Source organism: Miniopterus natalensis, chromosome 4 (assembly GCF_054644295.1).
Source record: "Miniopterus natalensis isolate mMinNat1 chromosome 4, mMinNat1.hap1, whole genome shotgun sequence".
NCBI classification, from domain to species: domain Eukaryota; kingdom Metazoa; phylum Chordata; class Mammalia; order Chiroptera; family Miniopteridae; genus Miniopterus; species Miniopterus natalensis.
This window is the reverse complement of record NC_142084.1, coordinates 70,832,292-70,848,579: the sequence shown is the minus strand read 5'-3', so window position 1 is coordinate 70,848,579 and position 16,288 is coordinate 70,832,292. Positions and strand designations below refer to the sequence as shown.

General features: G+C 51.8%; 1 protein-coding gene across 3 annotated transcripts in view; it reads left to right on the top strand.

Moving 5' to 3' along the window:
• The first annotated feature begins 3,508 nt into the window (after window positions 1–3,508).
• The window catches only part of CHERP (calcium homeostasis endoplasmic reticulum protein), an 18,774-nt gene continuing 5,994 nt past the window's right edge, over window positions 3,509–16,288 (top strand). The window contains exons 1-10 of one of the 3 annotated variants that reach the window (XM_016209381.2): window positions 3,509–3,572; window positions 3,881–4,054; window positions 7,922–8,106; window positions 9,181–9,318; window positions 9,612–9,763; window positions 11,367–11,478; window positions 11,571–11,660; window positions 12,958–13,210; window positions 13,974–14,149; window positions 15,391–15,826. In XM_016209381.2, the coding sequence (XP_016064867.2) occupies window positions 3,548–3,572; window positions 3,881–4,054; window positions 7,922–8,106; window positions 9,181–9,318; window positions 9,612–9,763; window positions 11,367–11,478; window positions 11,571–11,660; window positions 12,958–13,210; window positions 13,974–14,149; window positions 15,391–15,826 (1,741 nt within the window). In that variant the 5' untranslated portion in view covers window positions 3,509–3,547. Of the gene's footprint in view, window positions 3,573–3,880; window positions 4,055–7,746; window positions 8,107–9,180; window positions 9,319–9,611; window positions 9,764–11,333; window positions 11,479–11,570; window positions 11,661–12,957; window positions 13,211–13,973; window positions 14,150–15,390; window positions 15,827–16,288 lie in introns of those variants that run through there. The other 2 variants (XM_016209379.2, XM_016209380.2) reach the window with 2 other exon arrangements.

The following is a 16,288-nucleotide window of genomic DNA, read 5'->3' as shown; positions in this document are numbered from 1 at the left end:
ACTGGTTGCCTCCTGCACATGCCCTGACGGGCCAGGGATGGAGACCACACTGAGGTACGTGCCCTTGACTGGAATCAAACCTGAGACCCTTCAGTCCTCAGGCTGATGCTCTAACCACTGAGCCAAACTGGCTAGGGCTAAACATTATCTCTTGATTTGTGTGTCTACGTACATGGTGTTGTAGTGTTTCATTATAGGGATGTGTTACAATTAAGCCCTGGGATAAGTCTGCAGTGCACAATATAGCATACACTTCTGATATGGGATATTCTTCACTGCACATTTGCAGGACCAAAGTGGGCATGCAAGTGGTTTTAAACTTCTTTCCATTCTGCTGCTTAGGTAGGTCTCTTCAGCAAGTTCTCACCCAGAGGTATGCAGTTTGTTTACTTAAGTCTTGCTTCCAAATTCTTAGAAACCATCTCTGCAGCAGCCTCTACCTCTAATAACTCTACTGCTTTCTTCTAACCAGTGGAGTCTGACTGGTCCACTGAAATGAGCCTAGGTGATGCCCTGTGATGCTTAAATTTTCAGTCTCAGATAAATGCATTTTAAGCAATATGAAAAGAATTATGAAAGTTGTGGTCGTGGGTGTACAATTTTTCTGGGAGGCAACCGAGCAATTATCAGTATTACATGTGCATACCCTTAGATTAAGCACAAGATCTATATATATACTAAGGCACTTTTAATAGTGGTCTAAAAATGGAACCAACCAAAGAGATTCCATAGTCTGGCTTCAATAAATTACCATAAATCCACACCACAGAGTCATATGGAGTTATTAAAAAATGACAATACAGATTCATCAACCTGTTTTGGCTCACAGATCCTGTTATTCTGCTAAATGCTGTGTATCTTCAATTCACAAAAATTCATATATGCATGATACTGTGTTATTTCTGAAGTCTATCCATGGTGGATCACAAGTTAAAACATCTTGATAAAGACCTTTACTGACATGGAAAAATGCCCACACTATCCAGATTACTAAGCATCAAACTAAACAGAAAAATCCCACAATGTGAACTTCTACCCGGAGTGTTCACATGGCTAGCTCCTGACTGGGATCTGGTTACTAGATAACCTTATCAGTGTAGGCCTGCCCTCCTCCCTTGTCAAGGTCTCAGTACCATGTTGTTTTCCTTAGTAACAACTCTGTCGTAAGTTTCTTGATTTATGGGTCTCTGCTGTCCCTCCCTATAGACTGTGGGCTCCTGAGAGCAAAGCTTAGGTCTGACTTGTCCATCCATAAGCCACATCCAGCCCCCATTTTTGTGAACCAAAACTGGTCTTTACAGGTGAACATTTGCAATCAACTGATGACAGGAAAGACTAACCTGGAACCTCAAAAAGCATTCCATTCTTATTAATAGACCTGTTTTTTAAAAACTGATTACATTTTGAATTCCACCAATAAAAATGCTATGGACATTTCTCTTGGGTTATGAAAGTACCTACAAAGGCCCTGGCTGAGTAGCTCAGTTAGAGCGTTGTTCTGATAAGCCAAGGTTGTAGCTTCAATCCCTGGTGAGGGCACATACAAGAAACCACCAATGGATGCATAAATTCGTGGAACACAGTGATGTTTCTCTCTCTCAAATCAATAAATTTTTTAAAAACTAAAACAAAAAAGAAAGTGCCTACATAGTATCAATTTTGCCTCTTAGCCCACAGAGCCTAAAATATTTGCTATCTGGACCTTTACAGGAGTTTGTTGACCCGTCCTAAAGCAATATCTGGCATATGGGACGCAATCCCAAAATGTCAAAAGGAGAAATTTATAACAATGAAAAAGTGTACTTAAAATACCTGTACATCAATTTGCACAGGAAAAAACAGCCAACCTCATTTGCTACTTCTTGTTATCTTTCCCCACAATTAGCATGCATTAATTTCATCCTGAGGATGAAAAAGGGGCCACATAATAAACCTGTCAAGTTCAGGGGAGGCCTGCACAGCAGACCTTACACTCAGAGACAAAATAACCTCATAGGATGGTCTGAACATAAAAATTCCTAACTAAAGGCAGGTTATGGCGGGTAGTTATGTCCCAGGCCTATAGCTTTCTTGTTAAAGGTCAATCTTTACCTTAAGCGAGCCTAATTTTCTTTTTGCATTTAAGATAACATACTTTTTTTTTTTAATCCTCACCCCAGAACGTTTTTATTGATTTTTTGAGAGAAACTTCGATGTGAAACATCGATTGTGAGAGAAACATCGATTGGTTGCCTCCTGTACATGACAAGGAATGGGGATCTAACTCAAAAACTAGATATGTGCCCTGGGCAGGATCGAACCAGCAACCACACCCCAATAAACTGAACCACCTTGGCCAGGGCTAAGATAACATACCTTTGAAATGTCAGAATAATCTTTTCCTGACCCCACAGTACAAGGCCACAACATCTGAGACCACAGAACTCCTCAATGTTACCTTGTTCCCCACATACCATCTCTATGTGCTATAAATGTTAACAATCCCGTGCTCGGCAATGTAAAAGTTATGTTTCGCTATTTTGCCTTTTTATCCATTCTCAGATTATTTCCCCGCTTTACTTTCTCCCACCCCCTTAACCTACCACCAACGGATTTCATGTAACCTTCTTTACCGCTCGCTCTCTTCTTTTTATTTTAATGTATAACATAATCTGCCGAACTGCCATTCTCCAGAGCATTTTCTCAATTCCTTGAGATTTTGCTTCCCCACAATTGTCAGTTTGGTTCAAATAAACTCATAAGAACTCTCTATAGGTTTGGGCTTTTCTTAATGTCCACACTCATTTTAGAAGGAATATCACTGTTCCTCTCAAGAAGGCGCCGGGCAGCCTTGCAAGAGAGTCACCGAAGGTCGGCCGTGGGTGCTCCACTACGCGGAAGCCACGCAGTATGAGGCCAGTGGGAGTGGGAAGATCCCATCCCAAAGTCTTCCTCAGCAAAGCGTTTGGGCCAGCGAAAGAAACCAAGTGGGAGGATCTTTGGAACCTCACTAAGCCCAGTTCGATCCTCGCAAAGCCGGGCGACTCCTGGTTCTATTTCCACCGCAGGGCTGGCCTGGGAGCCTCCCGGACTCGACTCACCTCGCAGTTTCCTCACTACAGCTCCCCCGAGAATAAAACACAGACCCTGACCCGGGCAAGAACTTCCCAGTCCCCTTGCCCCGCGGAGAACGCGTCCCACCAGGCCTTTGGGCTGCAACGAAGGCTAGCAGAGACGCCCTGCCACAGACTACGGCCGCGGAAGCCGTTTTGGCCGTTCTGGCCGTTCTGGCGCCTAAGGCGACTGACGCCCAGTCTGCGCAAGCGCCAAAGAGCCCCCACGCCTGCGCAACGCTAGCCCCTCCCGCGCCCCTGCCTCGCGCGGCTTTTTTCCGCCCGCCTCCTGTCTTCATTTCCGGGGTTTCCTGGCGACGGCCGTAAGTGGCGGACGGAAGCAGCCCACGAGGCCCGCCGTAAACGGCTCCCTCGCGCCACTTCCGGCCGGCTTCCACAGACGGCGCTGGTGGGGGATCGAGAGGCGCCGGAGGTCGTTCCCGGCGGCAGGAGCCATGGAGATGCCGCTGCCACCCGACGGTGAGGCCCAGCCCGGGTTTAGGGACCGTTTCTATCTCCCCGCATCCTCTGGTGGCCTACCCCGCCTCCTGGGTTCCCCCGGCCTAGGAGGGGGCGGGGCTCGGCCTCCCGAGTTCGCCTGCGGCCTCTCCCGCGGGTCTCCGCATTCCCGGCGCGCTTGTGGCCCCTACCAGGACCCGTACTAGGGCGGCCTCTGCGGGGCCCACCCCTCGGGACCCCGACCCGGCGGACGGCGGCTGGTACGCCAGGGCCCCCGGATTTGGGCGGTCCTCGCTGACGCCCCGCGTGGCCTTTTCTCGGTTCTCCAGACCAGGAGCTTCGAAATGTCATCGACAAACTGGCCCAGTTCGTGGCTCGCAACGGGCCCGAGTTTGAGAAGATGACGATGGAGAAACAGAAGGACAACCCGAAATTCTCGTTTCTGTTCGGAGGCGAGTTCTACAGTTACTACAAGTGCAAACTGGCGCTGGAACAGCAGCAGCGTGAGTCCTCTTCAGCTCTCTGGCTGCACCCTCGAGCGATTCCTTTCTCTGATTCCAGTGCGGGCTCTGCCACAAACCGCCTTCTTTGGGGTCGCATGCTTTCAAAATGGGGCAGCTCGGCCTTCGTGATGCCCTTCCGCTGTTCCCAGGCCTGCAGCAAGCGGTTGCTGGGTCGGAGTGTAATGGAGGACGAGGTTATAGATCCTTTTTCCAGGCTCGGGATCAGGGATTTTTCTGCTGTTTTTGCACACGTGATGACTGAGCTTAGCGGTAGAGTAACTGCTTCAGTGTTTTCCAGGAAGGAAGTGATTGAGGCTGAACTGGGACTCTCTTTTGAGCCACTGTTCAGTTCCTTTGTGGGCTCTTCGGGAGTCCAGCAAGGTTTTTGTGCATTTCAGTTGCTTGCAGTTCAAATCAAAAGGTACTGTCCATCTGGGTTTTAGTTCTTGGCAGATGTTCATGATGTTCACTGAGTTGTGCATCAGCATTCCAGTCCTGCCCTCAAAGGATTTAAAATGGAGTTAGGAATCACAGCTGGCCTTTGAATAATAAATAGCTACCAGGTGGTAAGCTTCTACATCTGTCTTGTTCAGTAGGGAATCCTTAGCTTCTAAATATGTTGTTCGAATGAGTAGGGGATTTGCCAAGTTGAGGAGCATTGAAAACTGTTCCCTGGACTACAAGCTTCAAACTTTGTTTTGGGTCATTGTTGTGCTGTAATACGTAGTACATAGTAGTGTTCAACAAACTGCTAAGGTGCAGTGGCTTAAACAAGCTTGGTGTGTTTAGGTATCCATGGGAGAAGCCATGAGAGGCCCGGCATGGCTGGAGCATAGAACGTGTGGAGAAGGGAAGCGTTTGGTCTGGAGTGGAAATGCCAGGGGAATGTTTGGGTTTTCTCCCTCAGTTCAGGGGTTCTTGTGCATAGTCATGTTTGAGACGGAATTAGGGGAGATCAGCTTCCTGAAATTGTAGCCAAAATGTTGTATGTGCTTACATGTCTCTCGAGCAGTCACTCCTTAGCCCCTGCACACCAGTTTAAAACCCCTGCTACAGGCAAGTGTGAAGCCAGGAGAAAGTTTGAAACAAAAGAGTGGTGGGGTCAGGTTCGTGTGGCCAGTGTTGCAAGGCTGGAGGAAGCAGGAGTGGAAACTGGGACCAGTGAGGCCATCAGGGGAATGAACAGGGCATTTGATGGTAAGGTCTGAATTAGGTCAATGGGTTGAGCCTAATTGGGTTGAGGGACTCAGCCTGGGGGCAGGTGGGGTTAAGGGGTCGAATCCATGAACTGGGGCACCAGGTAGATATTGTTGGCATAACCAGGCAGGGGAGGCCAGTGCTTTGGCTGGAGTGACCAGGGGTGAGTGCTGCTTTCCTTGTGAGGGGGAGCTCGCTCACCTCACCCTGTAGGGTTAGAAATCCAGGGCTGTTTAGGACTTGGTGCCATAACCCTTGAAGGATAGGGTGCTTCTAGCAGGGGAAGGTTGGGGCTCATGAAGTGCTTTCTGCAGGTAACAATATCTAGCTGGGATTAAAGGATGTATCAGAGTTAGCCAGATAGAAGCTGAGGAGACAAAAGTGTTGAGGCAGAGGAAAGCACCTTAGGAGGGACTGGGGAGTAGAGGGGACAAAAGCTCAGGGTGGCTGAAGCCCAGAGAAGGAGGGGTACTTAGAGTGGCCCAAAGTGAGGGTGCAGAGTAGGGAGGGCTGGCTTGCCAAGGACTTAGGAATTCTCCTGGGAGCTTTGGAGGTCTCTTGAAGGGTTGGTTTCAGGTCTGTGTTCTGGAGCAGGGTTAGCTACTGTAAAGACTGAGACCCAGGACTGTTCTAGAATGATGTTTTGAAAACTCTGGTGAAGGACCAGTTTTTGTTTTTTAAAATTTTCATTCTGTTGTGGAAAGTACACCTTTGCAAAATATAGTAAAAATGTGAGCCATGAAATGTCAAGTTATTATAAAAGCATCAAGTTCTCCCTCACCATTTCTGTGTTTGTCTAGTCTTGGTATCACCTGACTGATCCTCAGACCACACTTTGAACAGCAGCACTGTAATTGCCATATGGAGAAGTAGAGGGGGCAGGACTGGATGCCGGGAGACCAGGTTCAAGGGTGATGCAGGTGACAGCAGAGTTGTGGAAGTGACAGCAGGGACACAGACCAGAATGTGATCTAGGAAGCTGACAGCATGGGTTGACTTGTTAGTGTGAGGTGCAAGGGAAAGATGAGGGTTTGTGCCTTCTAGGCTTCTGGCTTGGGTCTTTGGGCACAGCCGTGCCAGCCACAGAGATCAGCAGTGGGGCCTAGTGGGGTGAAGCATGGGGTAAGAGGGCATGCATGACTGCGTGAGATGCCTGTGGAAAGCCGTGGGCTGTAATTAGGTCCAAAGCTCAAGGAATCTAGGGTGAACATGATAGATTTGGGCATTGTGGTGTACACATTGTAATTGTAGCCATAGGTATATATCAGATTCTTCTGGGGGCTTCAGAGAGAAGAGGAAGGGGCTGAGGAGGCAGCCACAGAGGCTGAGTGAGACAGGGACCTGAGACAGGGCCATCTGGCTGAATAAGGATGTCCCCAGGGGCTGTGGGGATAGGGGTGGGGATGGGTGGGCAGGGCCAGACTTGCCCTGGGCTAGTAAGATAAAGGGGAGATGAATTGAAGGGGAATCTTGGCTGTAAAATTGTTAAGAGAGGGGCATGAGATTAAGGGAAAGTTTTTTAAGACCGGTGTGTTTAGGGGCTGCTGGGGAGGAATCAGTGAAGAGGGAGAAAATGAAGAAATGAGAGCAGGAGAACAGATTTGCTTTAGAAGTGTCTGGGAGGGTGGAGGAGGGTGTCCTTGGGTGCAAACACCAGAAGGCTCAGCCAGACCTAAGAAGTGACTGCATGCCCCATGATGGGCCCTGGGTGACACTCTCTGCCCCATTTGCCTATCTTTGTCCAAAGGCCAGGTCCCCTTGGGATGGGACTCAGGAAGGTTCCAGCAGTGCATGGTCATATTCAGACCAGATAAGGCCCAGTGGCTAATGGGGAGACCATTTTGTTCAGCAACCCTTCCCATCAGAAACCCCACGTTCCGCCACCCAAATTTCTATCCCTTCTCATCTGGCCAGATTCAGGGCATACACCCACCTGACCCAGCAGTATGGGTGTCTCACGCTGGCTCACTCTGGATTGACTCCAGAATGCCAAGGAGTCTCTTTCCTCAAACATTGTCAGGATAAGGAAAGCAAGGTGCAGGGGGTGATAGGCCACACAGCATGTGCTCAGGGGTGCTGGCCTGCTTCTCCCATGGGACCACAGGTTTTTGGGCTCGCTGGCTGGAGGTCAGGTGGCTTTGATGTCCTGAAAGTGAAGAGTATGTTAGGGGATGGTGGCAGAGGAAGCTGGGGGACTAAGAGAGACATTCTTGGGGTCAGGGCTGTGGCTTGGGTTTAGCATCAGTTCAGGCCTAGGTGAGGTGGAGAGGGTGGAGGGGGGGTGGGCTCTGGCTTGATCTGTGCCGGAGAACACTGGGCAAAACAGTGTTGGCAAGAGTAGCAAGGTTACAATCCTGAGGTCTGCAAAGGAGAGGACTGGTATGAAGGCGGAAGGCGTTGGAAGGGACACAGGAAAAGGCCTGGGTCTAGGTTCTGGGGGACTGGGAGTGGGGCAGGAGGGTCAGGCTGAGTGAGGGTAGCTTGGCAGACTTTGGTCGAGGGGTGGCAGAGGCAGGGTATGTGGCTGCAGCACTGTGCAGAAATCCTCTTGTGGATGGTGAGTGTAGGGAGGAGAACCCCTGTGGCCTAGAGCTGCCCAAGAAGCACCTGAGGGGACACTTAGACCCTAGCCACCTTCTCACTTGGCCACCTTTTCTTCTCTCCTGCCAGTTATCTGCAAGCAGCAGGCTCCAGAGCTAGAGCCAGCCACAGCCCTGCCACCCCTCACACAGCCCCCACTAGCTCCTGCTGCACCCATCCCACCTGCCCAGGGAGCCCCGTCCATGGATGAGCTCATCCAGCAGAGCCAGTGGAACCTGCAGCAGCAGGAGCAGCACCTGCTAGCCCTCAGACAGGTACGAGGCCTGCTCCTTTTCTTCCCTCCCACTCCACTAGCCCTAAGACGAGTGCCCTCAGAAGGCCTAGGACCCTCCCCTTTCCCCTCTTCGTCCTAAGGTGAGGATCTGAAGCTCACTCTCTGTGCCTCAGTTTTTGCATCTGTACATTGGGACTCAACAATAGCTGTCAGGAGGACTCATTACCAAGTATCAGTGCTATGGACAGTGCTGCCACTACCCATGGCGTGTTTAGCCCAATCCCTTACTTTGGACAGAGGTTGCCTCATTCCAGTGAAATCATTGCACAAGGTTTTTGCTCGGGTGGACACCTATGAGTGGGATTGCACATTAGAAATTATGTAACAGAATGCCATGTGGCCTTTGGTGCCATTGGCACCAATTCTTGCTAGCCAGGTCACTCCAAGCTGTTGTGATGAAGGACCTTTCTGTTCTGATCCGTTGCAGTTCTGATACTTTGGCCAAATATAGTAGGGTGAATCACATGGAAAATGAGATGAGCAAAAAATAAGGCATCTGAAACACCAACCCGTTTTATTACTATATTTAATATTACTGTCGTATTGCTGATGACAAAACATGCCAGATCACTTACCCTCAGTTTCTGGATGCCACTCCTAATAGGCTGGGTGGTCAGGCCTCAGCCATCCCTGAGCAGACTGCCTGTCCCCACAGCAGCGCTAGATGTCAGCAGTCTCTCAGTTTGCCAGTGTAACGGGCAAAACTCTGTCATCCTGTTTTAATTTTCAATTCCCTGGTTGCTAGTAAGGTTGCGCTTTTTTCTCCTGACTAGTGACCATTTATACGTCCTCTCTGTACTATCTGTTCACTTCTCTCTCTTTTTGTGTTTAATTGGCCTGCAGAGGTTCCTTGTTCCTTTAGGTCTTAATTATTCCATCTGTCACCTGGGGAGTGGATATTGTCTTCCCCTGTATCTTGTCTCGCTCTGTTCTCTGTCTGCCATGGCCATGACTGCCCCAGGTGTGGGTTTGAGGCTCCGGACATGAGGGCCGGGGCCTCCTGGTGCTGTGGTGGGACATTGACGGGCAGTCTTGGTCCCACCTGACCTCCCAGGAGCAGGTGACAGCGGCCGTGGCCCATGCAGTAGAGCAGCAGATGCAGAAGCTCCTGGAGGAGACCCAGCTGGACATGAATGAGTTTGACAACCTTCTGCAGCCCATCATTGACACTTGCACCAAAGATGCCATCTCGGTGAGGACAGGTGGGGCTGGGTGGGCTCAGCGCTCCCAGAACCTAGTGCTCCTGACAGGTGGGAGCCCACTGAGGCCTGTCTGGGCCAGGGCTGCTGTGGAGATGCCCCGTCTATTCTTGCCCTTCCCTCTTGAGCACCTCTGAGAGAGAGGAGGAAGGCAGGCAGAGGCTGTAGCATGTGGCCCAGCCCTTGGGCACCACACCCTCAGCTATGCCCTGACCTCCCCAGGCACCTACCCTTGCTCTGGCTCGGGGAGCCCCACCCTGCTCACCTGTTGCTCTGCCTGTTGTAGGCTGGGAAGAACTGGATGTTCAGCAATGCTAAGTCCCCTCCACACTGCGAGCTAATGGCAGGCCACCTCCGGAACCGCATCACAGCTGATGGGGCACACTTTGAGCTGCGGCTGCACCTCATCTACCTGATCAATGATGTGCTGCACCACTGGTAAGGGCCTCTCACAGCCTGCTTGCCTTCCCTCTCCTTCCGGCCCTCTCATGGCCGCTGCATTTCACTCAGTAGCTTGGCCTTTCTCAGTATGGGGTCATTTGTGTCATTTGTCCAGAGACCCTCGGAGAGGATCCATCTACCCATGCCTCCGCCTATCCCTGAACCCCTCACCTCACCTCGGGCCACTGTTCCTTCACTCCTTGCTCTCTTGGGGCAGCTTCTGGTGTCTTTCAGCATCTCTCTTGGCTGCCACCTTCCCCTCAGTGATACACACACATACCCTCAGTCACCTGACTTCTGCCCTGCTTTAGGGTCCTTGATGTTGGGTTCCTCTTGCTGACCCTCTTTCCCACCCCACGGAGACCAGACCCCCACCCCCACAGCCTTCCCCAGGCCAGTGGTTAAATCTGCACTGCCTTTTTGTGTGTGGCAGTTTTAATTTATCTTTATTGCACTGCCTTTTGGGGGCCTTATGGCAAAGGTTAACTTAAGGAACCAGCTGCCTGGGCCAAGGCAGGCCCTGGGAGGAGACAGGCAGAAGGAAGCAGTGCTAGTGAGGCCGGTGTGTAGCTGCCGTGTTTGGCTTTGAGCTTCGCCAGCTGAAGGGCATGGCGCCCATGAGGGCAGCAGAAACTGACCTGTCCCCTTCAGGCCTCTGCCTTGCCCTGTCTTCTGCTGCATATGTATCCTGGGTCCCTCCCTCCCCACACCACACTCAGCCACCCTCTACATTGTCATTCCCTTATTTCTCGTGGGGAAATAAGCAGCCGCCTGGAACCTTCCCTGCCTTCCTGCTTTACCCACCCCTCTTCTGACTCCAGGGCAGCTCTGCAGAGACAACCCTGTCCTACCTGTCCTCCCGCCTGGATTGCTTTCCCTCCCCAACCCACTTCCCGACCCCAGGCACTTGCTCCTGTCTGTGAGCTCCCTCTGGTGAACTCAGTGTTGGGAGGGGTTCCAGCCACTTGCCTTCTGCCTCGTGCCATTTGGGTTCTTTCACTGCCATGCTGGGGCCCCTATGCCACCTCTGTGTACAGCTTCAGGGACCTCCACACCCATTTATCCTCAAAGTGCCCCCTAAAGGATATGGAGGCAGGCTGCCTTGCCCTGTGATCCATAAGTGCCCAGTGCCAGGCACACTTGGCACATTCCTTCTGCCTCCTGAAACACGGGGCCCAAGTCAGGGATTTTTGTGCACAAGGGATCACAATGCTGAACAAGGCCACATAGACAAGGCCCTGAGCCCACGGCTGCTCTAGCCTGTCCTTTGTGGACAGGGGGGCTCTCACAGTCCCTGTGTCTGTTTATTCTCATGCCACCCTAGATGGGAAGGGTTATTTTACTAACAAGGAGACCAGGGTGACAGGCTTTGCTCTGAAAGTCCCCAGCCTGTGTTTTTTTCGTTCCTCCCACTACTGTCTGTCAGTCAGGTCCAAGTGCCAGCACAGGTCTTGTGGGGAGCCCAGCCCTCGCCCCAGCTGGGTTGGGGGCCCGTTCCCTGAGAAGGCAAAGGGTGCTATGGCTGGAGCCACGATGGTAACGGGCGCGTGGCCGGGTCCCGCCCCAGGGCCCTGACGCGCGGAAGGTCTCTCCCTCACAGCCAGCGCAAGCAGGCCAGGGAGCTGCTGGCCGCCCTGCAGAAGGTTGTGGTGCCCATCTACTGCACCAGCTTCTTGGCCGTGGAGGAGGACAAGCAGCAAAAGATCGCCCGGGTACGTGGCGCAGCCTTGAGGGGTCGGGTAGGGTGGGCAGGGCTAGGGCATTGTTTCTCCCTGACATGACCCCTCATCCTCCCCACATCCAGCTCCTGCAGCTGTGGGAGAAGAACGGCTACTTCGATGACTCTATCATCCAGCAGTTGCAGAGCCCAGCCCTGGGGCTTGGCCAGTACCAGGTGAGTGCCACCACCTCCCAGACTATACCGGGGCCAGGGCGGACACCACCCCAGCAGTTTCCAGAAGTAAGAGGGCCCACGTCCCCCACCTGGGCTTGAAACAGCTAATGGAATGGTAGCCTCAGGGCCCAGGTGGTATTTTCTAAACTGGGCTCCCAGGTGTGCCCTCAGGGGCCAGGGTCTGAGCAGCAGCTTTGTAGGACCCTGTCCCGTGCACAGTAAGGGTTGAACCCTCCCAGGTGAGACTTTTCCTAGTATGCTTGTCACCCAGTTTCCCAAATTAGGCCCTGTTCTCAGGGTGTCATTGGCCTGTTTGCACTGCTCCTCCAGGCACTCATCACATGATAGGAATTTGAGGAGACCCCAATGTAGTCTGGGCTGCTGTGGTCATCACCTTGTGCAGTCAGTGTTCCCTATGCACGTGTCTACCTTTGCCCAGAGGACAGGCACAGGGCAGGGAGGGTCTTCTTGGTCTCCTCTGCCATGGCACCAGCATCACTGTCCCATGCCCAGCTTCTGGGATAAAAGGCACAGCTCACATCCCTTCTCTCAGGCTGGAAGGCCTGGCTGAATGTCAGGAGCTGTGTACAGGCTGCTTCCCTCAGTGATAGTCTTAAATGCCATCCTCTCCACAGGGGACACGTTCTCATGCTTAGAAACAAATGAAAGTGCATTCTATACTTTATCTAAAGTTTACCCACTTTTTTTTCTTTTAAATAAAAATGGACTCATATCATCATACAGCAGTTATGCTAACTGCTTTTTTCCTCCTGAGTTTGTCGTAGCTCATGTTTACTAAGCCCCAACCATACTAGTCCCTTTCCATGTGTTCTTCACTGACTTATTCCTGAAATCTCAGAAGTTGGTCCCAATGTTGTCCCATTTTGCAGATGAGAAAAATTGAGGCTCAGTGAGGTGGTGACTTATTCAAAGCCAGGCAGCAGCAAGTAAGCACAGCCCATGAACGTTTCAGAATATTCGTCATTGACATATGTTTAAAGTCTGTGTGGCTGTCTAGGGCACAGCTATCATTGCCTGATTTCATTATCAGGGAATTCTAAACTGCACTGCACGTCACCAAGGTTTTGGCTAGATTCATATGCTCTGGTTGTCAAGACCAAGTTGATTGGTTTACATGATAGTCACCTGACAGCCTCCTCCAGGCCTGTGGGCCTCACTACCCATGGCAACACCCCGACTTCCCAGTGCTTTCCCAGCATTTGTCCCCATGCTGCTCCAGAAAGGGTGAGACCTGAGGCTCAAGCACTGAGTGCCACTGCCCTTCTCTGTCTGCCAGGCAACGCTTATCAATGAGTACTCCTCAGTGGTCCAGCCAGTGCAGTTGGCCTTCCAGCAGCAGATCCAGACCCTCAAGACTCAGCACGAGGAGTTCGTCAACAGCCTGGCCCAGCAGCAGCAGCAGCAGCAACAGCAACAGCAGCAGATCCAGATGCCACAAATGGAAGCTGAAGTCAAGGCTACTCCACCACCACCTGCCCCACCTCCGGCTCCCACCCCCACCCCAGCCATCCCACCAACCACCCAGCCTGGTATGTCGCCCCCTCTGCACCCACCTTTGGAGGCCAGCCCCAGAAAGCAGCCTTCCCCCAGAGAAGGGCTCTGGTTTTGTAGTCGCAGGCCAGATTCTAATCAGTTTAAAGCATGAGGCTGGGAAATTTCACATTTAAATGTAACAAAACTTTTACAAATCAGACAGTTCTCCTTTATAAATGTCCCAGAGAACAGGCAGAGAGGAAAGCTGCCCAAATCATTTTCCAAGACCAGGATAATTTTCTCACCAGATGGGCAAGGACAGAGCAAGAATTACAGATATAATCCAGTGTCATGTCTGAATAAAGGTGCAAAAATACTAAACAAAATCTTAGCAAATGAAATCCAGCCAAGTGTCTTTAAAATATGTTATGATCAAAAAGGACATGTTCCAGAAATATATAAGGATGGCTTAACAAAAACAAAAAATCTAATAACGTCAAGTAGGAGGAAGCGATGTTTCAGTTAGAAACAGAAAAAGTAATGAAATTCAGCGATGATAAAATTTCTTCAACAAACTAAAGTCAACATGGCAGAAATAAGATACTTATTGTAAAGCTTTCAGAAAAGAAGTGTGTGTGTAGGGCAGTCTCCCCTTTCCTGCTGCCTTCCCAGCAGTGATTAGTTTTCAGTGGGGTCACAAAGCAAGGATTTATCAGGAAATAAAGCCTAGTCTGGGCTGTCTAGGTGTTCACTGAAGACTTTGGGGTGGTGCCTCCTGCTGCTGGGGCCTCCACTAATTGCCTTCTTGCCTGGCTCCAGACGACAACAAGCCTCCCATCCAAATGCCTGGTTCCTCTGAGTATGACGCCTCAGGAGGGGTCCAGGACCCTGCAGCCACCGGCCCCCGGGGCCCTGGGCCCCACGACCAGATCCCACCTAACAAACCCCCGTGGTTTGACCAGCCTCACCCCGTTGCTCCTTGGGGTCAACAGCAGGTATTTCTTACTGGGGCAGGTGAGCATGCTTGGGCCTAATGGGACTGGAGACAAGGGTGGTGGGCAGCCCCTATAGGTTGGGGGCACTTTTAGCAGCTTGCTGGGAAACTTGAGGCTCTGCAGCAGAGTTTGGGCTGGGGAAGAGGGTGTGATAGCCCCATCTTCCCAGGTACAGGGATTAGGTGAAGCAAGAAAGGCCTTTGCTGCCACCTCTGGCTCTGATCATTTGGGATTTTCAGTAACGGGTCCCCATTTTCCTGTGAGTGCTGGGAAATTCCACATGGTTAAGTATAGGAGAGTATTCCCTTCCCTTCACTTTTTTTGACTGGTTCGAGTGTTAAAGTGTCAACATCTTGTCACCATGGAAAGAACCTGGTGATTTTTTAAGGAAGGGGAAGGTCACAGGTGTCAGGCTGGCAACATTTTCTGGGGCTGAGGTACTAGTCACTTTCTCTTGTTTCCTTGGGGTCAGAAACTTTTAGGCAAGGGCAAGGGTCATCTCATCCAGCATAGCATGACTGGGAGGCTCACAACAATGGTCCCCTCACCGAGGGTTTGCCCTGGGTGAGCAGTCCACAGTCAGAAGCCGTGGCCTGGCAGTACTTGTCCTGGCCTGCCCACGTGGTGTCTTACACATTGTGAAATAGTTGCCATATTTAAAATCTGGCTTTCTGGCTTCCTGAGGGTATGGTGGCCTGGGCCGGCTTCCTGGTGGTTGTGGTCAGTGAAACTGGCCGTCCATGACCCTAGAGATGAGCCCTCTGGTCGGCCTCATCTGGACACATCCTTCCCTGGCTCTGAGTTTGGGTTGCAGTCCAGCTTTAATTCTTCAAAGCAGCAGCTGGGTGAGATTGGAGCTTATGTTGTCTTCAACCTGTAGAAGCATGTTTCCTGGGTTAGACCCAGGACCAGTCCGTGAAACAGGATTTGAGAGCAAGTACTTTATGTGGGAGATGACCCAGGAGACAGCGCATGGTAGAGGGAAGTTATGGAAGGGGGCATCTTCAGGGTAGGTGGCCCCTGGGGCTCAGCTACTATACATACTCTAAAAGTGGTGGGGCAAATACCTCTCCACTGTCCACCCAGGAAACACATTTCTGTAGGTTGAAGTAAAACCATGGCCTGCCCAGGGCAGTGCCCAGCAGACTGTCAGCGTGCAGCACCAGGCGGTGTGGAGGCAGGTGTCTGTGGGGTACTGGATGGGCCTCATACGTAGCTAACATCTGCCCTTTGTCTTGCAGCCTCCTGAGCAGCCCCCCTACCCACACCACCAGGGCGGACCGCCCCACTGCCCACCTTGGAACAACAGCCATGAGGGCATGTGGGGTGAGCAGCGCGGGGACCCAGGCTGGAATGGCCAGCGCGATGCACCGTGGAACAGCCAACCCGACCCCAATTGGAACAGCCAGTTCGAGGGTCCCTGGAACAGCCAGCACGAGCAGCCACCCTGGGGTGGTGGCCAGCGAGAGCCACCCTTCCGCATGCAGCGGCCACCACATTTCCGTGGGCCCTTCCCACCCCATCAGCAGCACCCACAGTTCAACCAGCCACCACACCCCCACAACTTCAACCGCTTCCCCCCCCGCTTCATGCAGGATGACTTTCCCCCAAGGCACCCCTTTGAGCGGCCACCCTATCCTCACCGCTTCGACTACCCTCAGGGGGACTTTCCTGCTGGTGAGTGTTTTACATGTTTGGAGGCCCAGTATACACAGCCCTCTCCTGCCCCTGGTTCCTAGAGAAGTCCAGGTTGCCTGCCTGGAGGAGGCACCTGACAGATCAGCCTCCTGAGCAGGCTGATGGCACTGCTCTTGGTCCTTGGTGTGCAGCTGATGTTCCTGGAGTCTGGGTCATAGGGACAGGGCGGAGAACAGGTTGGCGACTCGGGTGTCACCACTGACCACACACCAAGTTGTAGAGGTGTGACACCTTGGTTCTTCCCACACACCCAGGAATAGGGCACCATCTCTCTGTCCTGCAGAGAAGGGAAGACAAGCTCCAAAAGGAAAAGCAACCCCCGACTGCCCACAGCAGCAGGCAGTCAGCAGGTGCTGAGTCCAGAGCTCGCACTGCTGTCATGGGGTTGGTTCCCCGTTCATGTCACACAATTTTCATCAGCTTCTCTATGTATTGATTTTC